The 17,031-nt window shown below is 32.7% G+C and overlaps 1 protein-coding gene across 1 annotated transcript in view; it reads right to left on the bottom strand.

Annotated features, from left to right (window-relative positions):
- The window catches only part of LOC123664090 (UTP--glucose-1-phosphate uridylyltransferase), a 32,671-nt gene extending 16,224 nt beyond the window's left edge, over nt 1-16,447 (bottom strand). Inside the window, exons 1-2 of the mRNA XM_045598704.1 lie at nt 16,293-16,447; nt 15,718-15,744 (exon numbers count right to left, since the gene is read on the bottom strand). Coding sequence (XP_045454660.1) covers nt 15,718-15,744; nt 16,293-16,322 — 57 coding nt within the window. The 5' untranslated portion in view covers nt 16,323-16,447. The remainder of the gene's footprint in view (nt 1-15,717; nt 15,745-16,292) is intronic.
- Between the last annotated feature and the right edge of the window lie 584 nt (nt 16,448-17,031).

Here is a 17,031-nt window from a genome sequence, read left to right as displayed (position 1 = left end):
ACTATCAGTGTTCTACTATATTATGCATGTATTATACATATAAACCTTCCTCTGGAATCACTCTATTTACTAAAGAAAACTGCATTAAAATCCGTCACGTAGTTTTAAAGATCGAAGCATACAGACAGCGGGAAGCGACTTTGTTTTATACTTTGATAGATATCTCAACAAACAAACAACATATAACGCTTCAGCAGCGCAACAGATACAATCCATGGCTGTAACCGTTGCGCCAACGCGGCGTCGCGTTCGCACGTTCGCAAGTTCGCAGCATGCCTCACAAAAACCTTAATTTCTTGACCTTAATTTCATAGGTAAGTCCTATTATTACACCCAGACTCAGGCGGGCATCATACCAACAACCCGCGCGCAGAAAGCCGGGCCACAACAAACTGCGCCAACGGTACAACAAAAGTAAACAGTAGTTAGTGTACAATTATTTGTAATTAGCTACTTATAACAAACTATACATTATGAAATTACATATCATACTGACAACCATATTATATCTATTATTAGCTGACCTCGCAAACGTTGTTTTGCCATATATGTTATTACCCCCTTAATACCTCCTTTATAACTTTGAGGTATGAAAAATAAATGTTGGCCGATTCTCAGACCTACCAGATATGCACACAAAATTTCATAAAAAACGGTCCAACCGTTTCGGATGAGTATTGTAACTAACATTGTGACACGAGAATTTTATATATAGGATATACTAGCCGAGCTGGCGAATTGCGTACCGCCTTATTTTTTTTTTCTGATTATATCGAAATAAAATATAGGCATCAAAACTTTTAAATTAATTCGTATTTCTGGTTATTTTTAACCGACTTCCAAAAAAAGAACGAGGTTCTCAATGCGAACGTATTTTTTTATGCATGTTACCTCAGAACTTTTGATTAAGGGGACCGTTTTCGATAAAAATAGTATAGAAGCAACACAATTTGAAAAAAAAAATTGTTGAATTTTATATACATTTTCTAGATCTTGATTTTTTTTTAATTTTGTTGATTGGTTTTTAATTAAGTACATAAAACTATTTAGGAAATTTAGTATTTTAGAAAATAACATATACTTTGAATGACATATATTTTGAATGATATATATCGAAATAAAATATAGTCATCTTTCAAGTTGGATCAAACTGCACACGGTGTGCAAATTTAATTAAAATCAGTTACATAGTTTAGGAGTCCATCGCGGACAAACAAAGTGACGCGTAATTTATATATATTAAAGAATATGAAATATAAGCATGACGGTGCACTTTTGTAATACCTACTATATATAATAATAATAATAATAATAATAATAATAATAATCTTTATTGGACACAATCATAAATTATACAATACAGATTACCCTGACTCCTGCACTAGTTTGCACTGTGTTGCAGACGCCAGTATCCTCCCCTTAAATATATTTAATAACAAATTATGCCCTTAAAAACTAATTATTATCAATTCAATGGTACGAAAAAAATCAAAACTAGCTAACATTAACATTAATAACTTTAAACTATAATTAACATTTAGATGGAAAACATGTGCCATGTGTGTTTAGTTGTTCACTATTTATTACCATGTGTATGTGTGTGTGTGTGTGTGTGTGAGTTTGTGTGTGTTTGTGTGTGTGTGTGTGTGTGTGTGTGTGTGTGTGTTTGTGTTTGTATATATGTCTGTGTATATCACGTCAGTCAATAGTTATTATTTAACTGTTATTAAAAGATTCTCTGTAGCGTTGTAATCTAAGCATTTTAACCAGGCAAGTAATTTTTCCTTTAATGTATAGTTATTAAGTGTTCAGCCGGCCTAGCATGCATACAACGAGATATCTCTTGACGAGAGAGAGAGATAATGTCTACATCGAGTATTTTCTCGATTACCCTAACATGCGCACTACGAGAGACAAAATTCTCTTCCGAAGACTTCGCCTTGTCGAGTAGAGAAACATTATCAACCATAATCACAACTGAATATCATTCTTATTTCTTATGTCGTAAAGTTGAATTTACAAGGTTATTGACCAATCGTGCCAAACCAGAATGAGCCAAAGTTTGTATAATTTCAAACGAGTGACACATGTTTTATTTAACAATGTTCTCGGCCTTTTGGCTTTTTTTTTTAATTTTTAAATTTTTTTGAATTTTTGAATTTTTTTTTTTTTTTGATTATTGATTTTACTTTTATTCTATTTAATTTTATTTTTAGTTATTGATTTTTTTAATATAATTTTGTTTTGTTTTTTATTCTGAATGTTGTCTTGTCTTGTTGTACTAACCCAATATGAACTTATACTTTGGTCTGAAATAAAGTATTATTATTATTTAGAATAAGAAGCAACAGGGCGCAAATACGTTTTTTGTGTCATTATATGGCACACTTCACTCGACTTTTCGCATTTCCCGCTCTTCCCATACCGAAATTATATAATTATAATAGGGAAACGCCATGGTATACAAAAAATAGGCACCCGGTTTTATTTATTTTTTATTTATCGTCTTTCTCGTCGATAATATTGAAGACGAGAAGTTTCTCTTCCTAAAACGACAAAATTCGACAAAATTACGATGTCATGTTAGCTTCCGTAGAGATAAATATCACAGATCACTAAAATTTAATGATTATCTCTTCTTGACGTAACGAGAAGAGTATCGCGTGCACGCATGTTAGCTACTGTAGACATAGAGAGATAATACGAGAAAAGGGGTAGACAAAATTTTGTCGTGGCGCGCATGCTAGGCCTGCTGATGTTGAAAATTGTGTTAATTTTATTATAAAGAGTTGGAGCATGGTGATTGTAATGTTTTCGTCCAAACGCTGTTTTCGTAGGATTTACCGGACATCTTTTTATCCTTTTGTTCATTATAGGTAAATAAGGTACACACGTCTTATGGTATCTTTTAACAACTTCATATATGTATATTTGTCTTACAGTCAGTACATCAGCTTGTTTATACACCGCAACTGTGGGATGCCTATAAGGTAAAGAGAGTATTACTTTTAGGACCGCGCGTTGGGCCTTCTCTGCAAGCATTATATTTGTCTTACAAGCGCCTCCCCATGCACAGATGCAATATCTCACAAGGCACTCGCAGAGTGCTCGATAGACTTGAATTAGGAGCCTTTCTTCACATATTGAACGTAAATTTTTGAAGATGTACATAAGCTTTCTGATCCTAGTAGTTAAAGTAGTAATATGTAAATTCCAATTAAGTCGTCACGGAATCTACTCTATTAAGTTTTCCACAGCCACAGTTACAGTTGTCAACAATGCGGTTACAAGGGTGCGTATGTATTTTAAGTCCAGAATTAGGTAACAGTTTATCCGATGCTGACTTGCTGAAGCATATATAATTCGTCCTTGAAACATTCAAGGACAGCAGACTAGATTATACTAATATGAATATGAATGTAGGGAAAGGGTCGGAGCCCAATCCAACATGTGTAGTCCTTGTGGGTCTCCCTAGCGTATATTCCCTATTATGAGTAACGATCGCTATCAGGTGTACATGATAACAACAGGGACTGACAGCTTAACGTGCTCTCCGAGGCATTGCGGGGAGACCAACAAGGACAGACACCTACGACTCCTCCTAGAAAGGGGTCTCCTACATCAATGTCCAGCAGTGAGATATTACAGGCAGAATTAATCAAATAATTGTGTTTGCTCGCAAACGAAAAAAAAACCGACTTCAATTACATCGACAAGTAATACAACGTAGATCGACGAAAAAATAGTTAAGCAACTACGCGTTATCAAAGATTACTCAAAAAGTAGTTATCAGATCTCGATAAAATTTATATGTGACCACATGATAAACATTAGCTTTCGATTAAATTAAAAATTATCAAAATCGGTACACCCAGTAAAAAGTTATTACGGATTTTCGAGAGTTTCCCTCGATTTCTCTGGGATCCCATCATCAGATCCTGGTTTCCTTATCACGGTACCAAACTAGGGATATCCCCTTTTGAACAAAAAAAGAATTATCAAAATCGGTACATCCAGTAGAAAGTTATGCGGTATAATACAACGTAGGTCGACGAAAAAAGCGTCAAGTAAAAACGCATTATTAGATATAACTCGAAAAGTAATTGTTAGATTTCAAATAAATTTAAATGGGACCAATTGGCACACACCACCATTCGATTAAAACAAAATTTGTCGAAATCGGTCTACCCGGTCAAAAGTTCTGATGTAACATACATAAAAAAAAAAAAAAAAAAAAAAAATACAGTCGAATTGAGAACCTCCTCCTTTTTTGGAAGTCGGTTAAAAATATATGTATGACATTTTAAGTAATATAAAAAAAAACTCAATTCCTACTTAGGTCGACAAAGAAATGTTTTTAGGGTTCCGTACCTCAAAAGGAAAAACAGAACCCTTATAAGATCAATTCGTTGTCCTTCTGTCTGTCAAGACCCTTTTTCTCAGGAACGCGTGGTATTAAGCTCAAATTCATATCAAATACTCAGGTCTAATGTTCACTGGAGCTGTGGTAATAATTGTGTTTGCTCGCAAACGAAAAAAAAACCGACTTCAATTACATCGACGTGTAATACAACGTAGATCGACGAAAAAATAGTCAAGTAACAACGCATTATCAAAGATTACTCAAAAAGTAGTTATCAGATCTCGATGAAATTTAAATATGACCACATGATAAACATCGGCTTTCGATTAAATTAAAAATCATTAAAATCGATACACCTAATAAAAAGTTATTGCGGATTTTCAAGAAATTCCCTCGATTTCTCTGGGATTCCATCATCAGATCCTGGTTTCCTTATCATGGTACCAAACTAGGGATATCCCCTTTCCAACAAAAAAAGAATTATCAAAATCGGTACACCTAGTAAAAAGTTATTGCGGATTTTCAAGAGTTTCCCTCGATTTCTCTAGGATCCCATCATCAGATCTTGGTTTCCTTATCATGGTACTAAACGTGGGATATCTCCTTTCCAACAAAAAAACAATTATCAACATCGGTACATCCAGTAGAAAGTTATGCGGTATAATACAACGTAGGTTGACGAAAAAAGCGTCAAGTAAAAACGCATTATTAGATATAGCTCGAAAAGTAGTTGTTAGATCTCAAATAAATTTAAATGGGACCAATTGACACACACCACCTTTCGATTAAAGGAAAATTTGTCGAAATCGGTCCACACGGGCAAAAGTTCTGATGTAACATACATTAAAAAAAAATACAGTCGAATTGAGAACCTCCTCCTTTTTTGGAAGTCGGTTAAAAAAAATCAAACTTCTTAGCCAACGCAATCGAAAGATACAGCCGTTTATGTTGCAAATTTTTGACACTAGCAAGGGAATCAAAACCTAAAGGGTACTTCATTCTGAATTCAGAATCTTGAAAGGTACGAAGCAACGTCTTATACAACAGATGAAGGAATAATTGCGAAAAGCATAAATTTTTAGTTACATCATATAATAAAAATATTTTTAATAATTTTGTTTGTACGGAACCCTCGGTGCGGGAGTCCGACTCGCACTTGGCCGGTTTTATTTATTAAATTTAATTAACGTATTAAAATTTGACAATATTATTTTTCAACTTGTAGTGGATGACATTTGATTTTAATAAAGTCTTTGTTATATTAATTCATTAATAAAATTTAATTTAAAAAAATGTTGTTTATCCAAGTACAATTTTTGTGTGATTAATATTTTTAAATTCCGTTTTCGCAACAAGATTGTTGCCAGTTACTTAATTATATACACTTCGTCATTTAATATAATTATTATCATTTTTCAAACACACGTTAATTTAATATTCATAAAAAAACCATTATTTTTAAAGCTGTCTGTTACCTAATCTGTATTTGTTATTTAATGCTAACTTCATTCAAAAGATTCACGTTCTAACCTTACAATGTCAAGTTATAATTATTGTATTTAATGAATCCTTCATTCTATACCATTCATAAACTATTTGAAATGTATATATACATAAAATTATTAAAAACAATCATAAAAGTATACACATTAAAACTATTTTGGATAAAACTGAAATATAAAAAACATATAAATACCTTATTAAGTAAATCCATTGTCAATTAAACACGATCAAGAATTAAAAAAATTAACGTGAAATTTTGGCGGGAAACGAAAAAGTCAGTACACGCACTCCGCGGACGTCGTCGTACTAAATGATGAATTGATTACTAGCTTTGTATATAGACTTCTACGCACTACGTATCACTTTATCAATTATATTTGTTTCACTCAGTTGTTATCTTAACCGCTGGGCGGTGACATTAAAATTTTTTTTAAGCTTGTAACTTCGCCTTATTTTACGACGGGAATATAGATAAAAAATATATATTACTTTTTTATAAGTCACCTCAACTCGCAATATTTTAGTGGGTATACCGATTTTATTTATTTATTTATTTTTTATTCGAAAACTGATGCTTGACCTGTGGTCCCATTTAAATTGGACCGAGATCTGAGTAGTTTGTGAGTTATGCCTAATATTGAAGTAGGTTATATTTTTGAGAACAAACAACTTTATACATTGAATTACAGTGGTTTTAAGATTTAAATAAAAAATATACTTAGGTTTTTGCTTTTGAGTAGTAATATTTTATATTTTTATTATATAATGATAATACGTAATAACACCACTGTACTTTTAATTGTCGATTTAATTCCACTTTTTCAAAAATGTCACGTTTATCGGTAACTGGGCGACCGCAGCAAAATGTATCTTTGACATCAAAATTTCCTGACTGAAAACGCTTACACCAATTTTGTGCTACTCTTATTGACACTGCATTCGATCCGTAAATGTCACAATTTTTTTCGCGGTTTGAGTCGCATTTTTGCCTTTTTTTAAATTAAAACTAAAATACACCGAATTTTGTGTTAGATTCACCTATTTTAACGATCAGAGAAACAAAATTAAAAGTGGCGGGATACTGTTTTTTCAAAAGACGAATGATGGATGGCCCCTAAATAACAAATATCTTTAGCATATACACACTCGTCTGTTCCTAAGGCAAGCAACGTCATACCCGTGCTTCGGTCACATTTTATCTATAATTGATAAGGGGTCGTCCAATAATCACGTGGATCTCGAAAGGGGGGAGGGGTTCGGAAAAACATCGCGTAATATCAAAAGGCTATATCGAGATATCACGTGTGTTTATTATTAGGTTGTTAACAAATTTATACGTATCACGATGATGATGCTTACGGATGCAATACCGTCAAACCATCGAGCAAAAATAAAAGGAATATAACATAGTTATATTATAACTAGCCGCCGACCTGGCGAACTTCGTACCGTCTTTTATATATATATTTAATATAATAATTATTTATATCGAAATATAGTCTATCTATCAAGATGAATAAAACTGCACACGGTGTGCAAATTTGATTAAAATCGGTTCAGTAGTTTTTTAGTCCATCGTGGATAAACAACGTGACGCGTAATTTATATATATTAAGATTATATATTATGATATTATTTTATACACCGTAATCGATAGATTTATTTCCACCATATGAACCGTACGGCACACCTGATGCTAAGCGAATATCGTAGCCTACAGGCGTCTGCAACACCAGAAGCATCGCAAGCGCGTTGCCCACCCTAACCAAGCTTTGGTCACCTTACTCACCAACAGGAACACAACACTGCTTGAAAGCAGTATTAGTTAGCTGTGATCTTCTATAATGTCGAGGTACTACACCAGTTCGGGTTATCCATATTTTGAGCAGGAAATTTCCTGCTGTGCCCTACCTCAGTCATTTAGCACTCGTCGTCCGTCTGACTGTCAAGACCCTTTTCTCAGGAACGCGTGGAGGTATCAAGCTGAAATTCATATCAAATACTCAGGTATACTTTCCCTTGTACTTCCCGTGAATTCAGAATCTTGAAATTTGGTACGAAGCAACGCTTTATAGCACAAATAAAGGAAAAATTGCGAAAAGCATAAACTTTTAGTTAGATCATTATTTTAATAATTTTGTTTGTACGGAACCCTCGATAAGCGAGTCCGACTCGCACTTGGCCGGCTTTTTTATACATTTTTATTATAGTTATCAATAATTCTCAGTTGTGTTTCATTTGCCTAGCAATCTACCTTGACACTTCATATTAAGTTTCTATGTAATACAGAATAATAAGAATCTATAAGTACTCGTATAAGAAAATTATATTTATTGTACCTAAAACATGATAAATAATTATTATCTAATCTGTGACCAAGCATTCATTCATGCTTGACGTTATTATTTCTTCGTTGATTTGAATGAATATATTACCTAGGTACGAAATTCAAGTTTCTATGTCATCTAGGTGTGTGGCTACGGCAGTAAGAATATATTTAGGTAACACACAACACATGTTTGTTACCTAAATATCTTCTACATCAAAAAATATATATATTCGGTCGAATTGAGTAACCCTCTCCTTTTTTTGAAGTCGGTTAAAAAGGAAAGGAGATTCCCTTTCTTATATAAGCTCCACTCATAGCAGTTACAATCTCCTGCAACTCCTCGGCCGAAGACGCAAGTAATACTTGGTCATCAGCATAGAGAAGACATTTGACGAGTAACTCATTCATTCTCAACCAACTTTTATTCTCTTTTAAATCTGTCAAACGATTGTCCATGAACAGGTTAAACAGCCACAGTGACACTACACATCCCTGTCTAACACCTTTTTCGATATTAAACCATTCAGTGTATGCCCCGTTTATCCTCCCACAAGCACTAGAATCCCTATAAAGAGATTGCAATGCTCGTAATTCATTCCTCATCACTCTATCGAAAAATATTGTACATATTTTATCATTATTATTTTTTTAATATTTTTTTTTTATTTTTGGCTTTTTATACCTATTTACATATATTTTTTTATTATTGTCGGTAAAATAAAAATATTATTCATATTTTATAAATATGTAATTCGTATTTAATTTTTTATTTAATTCGTAAAAATACCGAGCTTAGCTCGGTCACCCAGGTACTATAAATACCTATAAACCTTCCTCTGGAATCACTCTATTTGCTAAAGAAAACCGCATCAAAACCGTGGCGTAGTTTCAAAGATCTAAGCATACAGACAGCGGGAAGCGACTTTGTTTATACCATGTAATGATATGTATTATTTCTTTGTATATTTATAAAAAATATATATTTAGTTATAACAGTCGGCTGTAACCTATAACAAGTTGCTTACCTTAGGACACGACAGACGACCGTGTGTGTATGATAAGATATTCATTTTTTTATTGTTTATGTATTTATATATATTTTAGCTTGGCGTGGCTTTTTCACCAGTTTCTACTTACACATATCTATTTATTTATTCCTTTTTCAACACCAAAATCCATATAACATTAGAGTTCCGCAAGTTCTTCAAATTTTCCAAAATTTAATCAAGCAGATGGATAAATTTTCTTGTGAATAAGAACATTTTGTAAGGAATAACCAAGTATTTTATGACATTTACACTAGTACAGTTTAGGTTAATTTTATACAGTAAAACATAGAAAAAGGCTATTTATCGCTATAATTGTGTTTGCTCGCAAACGAAAAAAAAACCGACTTCAATTACATCGAAGAGTAATACAACGTAGATCGACGAAAAAATAGTAATACTTTGTTCGTATTCCATATAACGCGACATTATAAAATTGTACAATTATATAATGTTCTACTGTTATTTCTAACATTTTGTTAGCGATTGTAGGCAGAAATTTCATAAAAGGCCCGTCGTCGATTCGCGCGAAGCGCTGACATCGCTTATTACGGCGGGTTTTTTAGTTGAAGCGGATTTATATTGAATTACGGTTTATGTCTTTTTTATTAAAAATATGTACTGTTCATGTTTTCACACAGCTCCGATGCACGACTGGAGTTTACCCCTTCAGATCAACTGTCTAAATAGGCACAAAAAGGCTTACTAGTCTAAGAAATATATTATTACTATATCAAATTGTAAATAAATGAATCTATAACGCCATCTATCGGAACCTAATTGCGTTATTAGAAAACGTCTGAACGCCATCTCTAACAAGGTCATTCGTTCAGTAGATTTTACTGTTCAATTTTTTCATTCCGGGGCCGTAAATGAAAATCGATTCTTAAGGAGAAAACTCCAAAAACAGTCAAGTAAATACGCCATATCAGATATAGCTCAAAAATTTCGAGTCAAATCTCAATTATATTTATATGGGACCACATGACAAGCACCACCTATCGATTAAAAAAAGAATCATCGATATCGGTCCACCCAGTAAAATAGTAATGAGGTTAATATAACGTTGGTCGACGTAAAATAGCCAAGTAAATACCCAGTATTAGCGATAACTCAAAAATTAAAAGCTCAAATATATTTATAACGAATAAACTGCTACTCTCTACTCTAGTGGAATATTGTAATTTGATCGATAGTGAACGAAGTAATTTCATTACATTTTGATAGATGGCGTTGTGGCAAAGTATTGAACATGACCACAGTCGTCTTAACATCGTCATGTAAATACATGTCATCAAAGATTACTCAAAAATTGCTCATTATATCTCAATCATATTTAAAACGGACGACATGACAAGTATTAGCTTTTGATTTATACAAAAAAGATCAAAATCAGTGCACCCAGTAAAAAGATATAACGTATAATACAACGTAGGGTGACGAAAAACCGTCAAGTAAATACGCAATATTAGATATAACTCACAAATTACTAATCAAATCTCAATTAAATTTGAATGGGACCACGTGACGAATAGTAGCTTTTAATTTATATAAAAAACGTCAAAATCGGTGCACCCAATAAAAAGTTATGAGGTATAATACAACGTAAGGTGACGAAAATAATGTCAAGTAAATACGCGTTATCAAAGATTAATCAAAAAGTAGTTATCAGATCTCGATAAAATTTATATGTGACCACATGATAAACATCAGCTTTCGATTAAAGTAAAAATTATCAAAATCGATACACCCAGTAAAAAGTTATTGCGGATTTTCAAGAGTTTCCCTCGATTTCTCTGGGATCCCATCATCAGATCCTGGTTTCCTTATCATGGTACCAAACTAGGGATATCCCCTTTCCAACAAAAAAAGAATTATCAAAATCGGTACACCCAGTAGAAAGTTATGTGGTATAATACAACGTAGGTCGACGAAAAAAGCGTCAAGTAAAAACGCATTATTAGATATAATTCAAAAAGTAGTTGTTAGATCTCAAATAAATTTAAATGGGACCAATCGGCACACACCACCTTTCGATTAAAACAAAATTTGTCGAAATCGGTCTACCTGGTCAAAAGTTCTGATGTAACATACATAAAAAAAAAAAAAAAAAAAAAAAATACAGTCGAATTGAGAACCTCCTCCTTTTTTGGAAGTCGGTTAAAAAGAGCGATTTCTTCCAGAAAAACTGGGCATTTGACACGGTAGCAGCGGTTACGAGTAGAAGACCGTAATTGTAACATAAATGAAATGGGCTTCAATTTAGTTCGCGGACTTTAAACTTTTAATTAGGGTTGGATTCGAGCAGTCGTCTCGTCAACTGGACATCACTTCGACCGAAACAAAAATATGAATGAAAAATATGATCGTAAATTTTATTTTAATTTGATAGAAATAATAATAAATAATAAACGCTTCACACTACACGGCCTCCAGTAGGATAATTTCCTGTGTCGGGGGTCCGGAAACATACAATACAAAGCACAAACGCCCAGACCACGACAAACATCTCTATGGTCAATGCGAATTATTGTCATTTGCGGGGATCGAACCCGCGACCGCTAGCGCAGCAACCAACCGCTGCACCAACGCGTCGTCAAAATATAATACATAATATATGGAAATGTCTATAATAGATCCAATACACAATAGAAAACAGAAAAGCAAATAACAAGCTAACTATATCATGAAATGTTTATACTTTTAGGGTTTAGAAACAAATAGATAAAAAAGTAGCCATTTACGAGTTCAGTGTAGTAAATATGTTACATATAGCTAACTAGATATGCAGTTCATAATAATTAAGATAATTATACGAGTCTAATCCTATTTTGGCCATATTCATACTTAAATAATGTTGTATTATGCCATTGTATCACAACGCTGTTTTCTTTTCTAATAAAAAATACATATGTACATACATACTCTCAAAATACACTACCCTCTTTCTGCATTCGGGTAAAAATCCCCAACCTACAGTGGAGATGGCTTTATACAGCACGGTTGGGGCGATTACAGGTTGTAGCGCAATTTTTTATAATCGTTTTAAGCCTAAAAAATAGCAAATTAATTTTCTATCAAACAGTTTCAGTTTGTAAGCAGAAATGCGTGTACATATTATTGTACTATCTATAATTTTTTGTCAATATACTGATCTCAAATTCAATAACATACAATTTATTTATAGATATTATATCTACTCATAATCATATACTGGTCTTTATTACCAAAACCCGATTTTCGACAAAACTAGTTTGCCCAAGATCAAAATAATATTTATATTCGATCAAACAACCTGATTTCTATACTACGGAGAAAGATTTGATCAATGCGTTCGGCCTGTATTGTCATAAATGAGAAAGAGTTGTACGCCGGCGATGGGACTAGTCCAAAAAAATTTAAAGTCACTAAACATGCAATTTTGCAAATTTTGCAATCACTATCAACAAGACAAGACAAAATCAAAAACAAGATTATTCGCGAAAGAATCAGCCCGTTGAATCAGCAAGTTCAATTGATTAAATGTCTTCGAGTCGGAGCAAACTTCGGTCGGCTGAATCAACAGTCTGAGCAAGATCGCCGGCGTAGGCTGTATACACCTTATAAATATCGTTATCAGGTCTTATGATGTGTAATCAAACGAGGAAAAACAATAAAACTAAATATTCTTACTAATAGGAATATTTGATACGGCCGGTTTTATAATTATATCGCACTAGCGATCATCGGCGTTTATGCAATCTTTCCTCGCCATAAATAAAAATAAATTTTTACGTCTGATACGTGAAGCAAAAACTTTGTACCCCTTTTTAAGAAAATTGCGCGGACGGAGGAGCATGAAACTTTGCATAGTTATAGTTTATATAGAGAAGAAGTGCAGAATGCTAATATTTAATTATAAATAAAATATAAATTAAATTAATTTAAAAAAATGTTACACACACTACCATGACACACACACGCACATATACTACTCTTTTGTATATTGTTAGAGTCTGACGTCAAATTGAGTTTAGATAACAGATATATTATCTGTCTATACTGAATGTCAAACAACCTTAATAAATTCATTCAAAACCTTAAGAATGTTCAAACACGTAATTACACTACGTACACGTAATTTAAATTAATCACGGTCAAATTTCGACGACTAAGCGACCACTAGTTAATGTTAATATTACTCTCTCTTTCTATTTTCACTAGCTTATATCTCCCTCTCAACTTCCGTTCGCCTCGCCCGATCATACTTTTCGTAACAGAATAACAGAGAAACAGATTCTGAATTGAGAACAATGTAATGTAATAAATGTTAAACTTCTATTCATTAATTAATATCTAGTCAATATTATAATTAAATACTATCTTGCACTTTTAATATAATTATTATTCAAGTCTAATATGCAAAAATCAATGAATATTACTAATTAGATGACTCAATAGAATGAAATAAAAATTTCGTGACACGGTAAAACAAATATCCTATTAATATGGAATATACATTAACTATTCAATACCCTTTTTTATACGATAAGGCCGCTGACAAACGTACAGTTAACCTGATGGTAAGTGGTTAGGTAGCCTGTAGAGGCCTGCAACACCAGAAGCATCGCAAGCGCGTTGCCGACCATAGGACGACAACACTGCTTAAAAACAGTATTATTTAGCTGTGGTCTTCTGTAAGTTAAGTGTAAGTCGGGCTGCTCTAGACTTTGAGCAGGTTATTTCGTGCTGTACCCTACCTCAATTAACAAAATAATTTTCAAAAATCATTCATAGGGGTGCAACCAACCACCGTGACAAAAGACTTTAATATAGGTATTACATATTTATATGTCGGATGGAGGTAGATGTATAAGTTATGCTACTAGCAGGATACAACAAATGCATCCTGCCAAGCCAGCGCCAAGACTGCCTTAGCCGCGGCTGCACCGTTCGTTTTAAACACGTCAGAATAACTCGAGTAATATAATGTGTGAGGGTAGGTGACTATCGAACGATGTGCTAGGTGGCGTGATCAGTGCATCCGTTGTTTATAAATTCCTTCATAATTGCGTACGACAGCGCAAGTGCCGACATATATAATTTTATTTGAGTTAAAAAAAACTCAATTTAGTACTTTTGGAACAAAAAAGCCTAGAAACTAATCGCTTCAGCCCTGTAACTTTCCACTGCTTGGCATAGGACTCTTTCTCCACATAGGAGAATAATTGGAGCTTAATCCACCATGCTGCTCCACTGAGGGTTAACCAAAATATTCCCTAATATGAGTAACGATCGCTATCAGGTGCCTATGATAACAACCAGGACCGACAACTTAACATGCTCTCTGGGGCACTGCGGGGAGGCCCATAAGGCCACCGACTCAAACAAGTAATTATTCGTAAAATACAATGATACTAAAGACTAAAGCTGCTGTTTCATCAAGATACCATTTAAAAACTGATAAATATGGTTTATTGCAAAAATAAATCATTAGGACTATATATTACACGATACTACAATTTAAATGCATGCAAACAACGAAAAATATCTAACAATATTTAACAATAAATATACTTAATTTTATTTATGAAATACTTTTGAGTATCATATAAATTTTAGCTAAATTATAAAATCATAAGAAAAAAATTATTAAAAGTAAAAAATTGTCTATAATCAAATCAGTTGGCTACCTACAGTTACCTGCCTTAAGAACTAATGACAGTGAATTTATATTTAACATTTTCGTTCATCGATAATTTATAATAATTTGTAATATGGCAACTTAATAAAAATTTACATTACTACTACACATTTTTATTACTTTAAGCAATAAACAAATTTAAAAATCAATGCAATAACATTATTATAATAGTCTAAAGAGGCAAAAAATCAATAAACTCAAGAAATAGTTAACAAATAAGAATATTGTCACTTTTTGTCTTCGTCTTTTTTTTTGTAATACCTTTTACCTGATGGTAAGTGGTTACGGTATCCTATAGATGACTGCAATAACTACTTCAATGCAATTATTAAGATGTTTCATTATCCAGAAGTGATAAAGGCTTTAATATCTTATGCTTTTCTTGCATATTCTCTACATTAAAATAGTATCAAAAGTGTAATAATGCAATAAAAGATGTAGAAATAAGTTTACAGCTGATAGATAAACTATACATTTAGAATGTAAGTATAAAAACAGCTGAAACCATTTGGCCAAATCAATAATTTACCAATGATTTTTTGACATCTAATGAATTAAATTTAGCCAAATTTAAATAGTTATTTACAAAAACAAGCAACATAAAGAACTCCTTCCGTCACCAATTTAAAACTTAAAAAAAAAATTCATGCTCTACGATAATGTTTAATCTTAACAACTTAGATTCGTGCAGGATTTGTCTATTGATTGTATAAATTACTATATTGCTTGAAAATAAAAGAACCTATGCTTGTTAATCACAAAATAAAATGTTGAGATAGTTCTATTGTCTTACCGCTGGTTTCAGCCTGTTGTCATCGGCCTGTAATTTATCAATTATTTTTAACAAGCCAAATTTTTGAATTTCATTTGTTTTTTTTTACTCTGTTAAAAAAATATAAACACAAAAATGTCTCATGTTTATGGTTATTTTAAAAACTTTTTACGGTACTTAAAAAAAATGTTTTTGTTTTTTCAATAGATGTGTTTATTTTCATTGATATAAGAATACACTGATACTACAGCATAGTTTTTACTTTATAGTATAAAAATAATCTTTAAACAGATTATTTATTAGTAGGTTAACATAAAAATAACTAAATGAACAAATGAACTGAATACATAATCATTCATTATTAATCAAATTAAGAATTGGATTTTACGTTCATTTATTAACTCTTACAAATAAAATTATAAAAGACGGATTAAATTCATAATTCTTAAAACGAAATCCAAACTTGAACTTTTGGATGACCTCCACAATAGACAAGGTCGAGAAAATAACTAATAACTACGCTTATCAATATCATTAAATAACAAACGATAACTTCTCGTAAAGTCGACAATTTTATTATATATTAATACTATTACCTTTGGCCTTACTTCACCGCTATCAGCCATTGTGTAAACACTTATAAAACCGCGTGTATCAGTAGGTATCAGTAAAACAATCAGATAGGAAATATACCTAAAACTCAGTATTTATATACCTAACTATTAACTTTGACCATTGACAGATTACAGGCTACAGTGGACACGTTCCACTAAACGCCCACAACGCTATTGAAATGACGACCCCGACCGCTAATATTGTTGTTGTTTTATTAAAATTCCCTCACGTTTTGATGAAAGCCAACTCTGATCCTCCTTTATTTTGTGGGTGAATGGGCGCGTCGTAGTCGCGAATTCCGAGGTCATTTTGACTGACCCGTTGGCGCAGTTTGTAGTGACCCTGCTTTCTGCTCCGAGGGTTGTGGGTTCGATTCCCACCCCGAGTCTGGGTGTAATGTAAATATTTATTTATATATTTATATATGTATTATTTACAAGTATGTTTATCGAAAAAAAATGGCCATGGGCCTTAAGTGGAACGCAGCCAGTAATAATTGACAAAGTTGTTTAGCTTCTTTCTATGTTCTTTCTCTTGACAAATTCCCATTTTATTGTCTGTGTCAAAGTGAGACCAAACGTTACGGATGAGCGGGAAACTTAAACACGCGCCTTTGTGTTTTTTCTTGCTACTATTAAAATTACTTTAAATATAGTTCAGAACAGGTGTAAAGTGTATACATTTTGTTATTTAGTTTTAGTATAATATATATATATATAT

This window comes from Melitaea cinxia, chromosome 21, assembly GCF_905220565.1.
Source record: "Melitaea cinxia chromosome 21, ilMelCinx1.1, whole genome shotgun sequence".
Classification (NCBI taxonomy): Eukaryota; Metazoa; Arthropoda; class Insecta; order Lepidoptera; family Nymphalidae; genus Melitaea; species Melitaea cinxia.
Note: the sequence above shows the minus strand (reverse complement) of the source record. Positions and strands in the feature narration are given on the sequence as shown.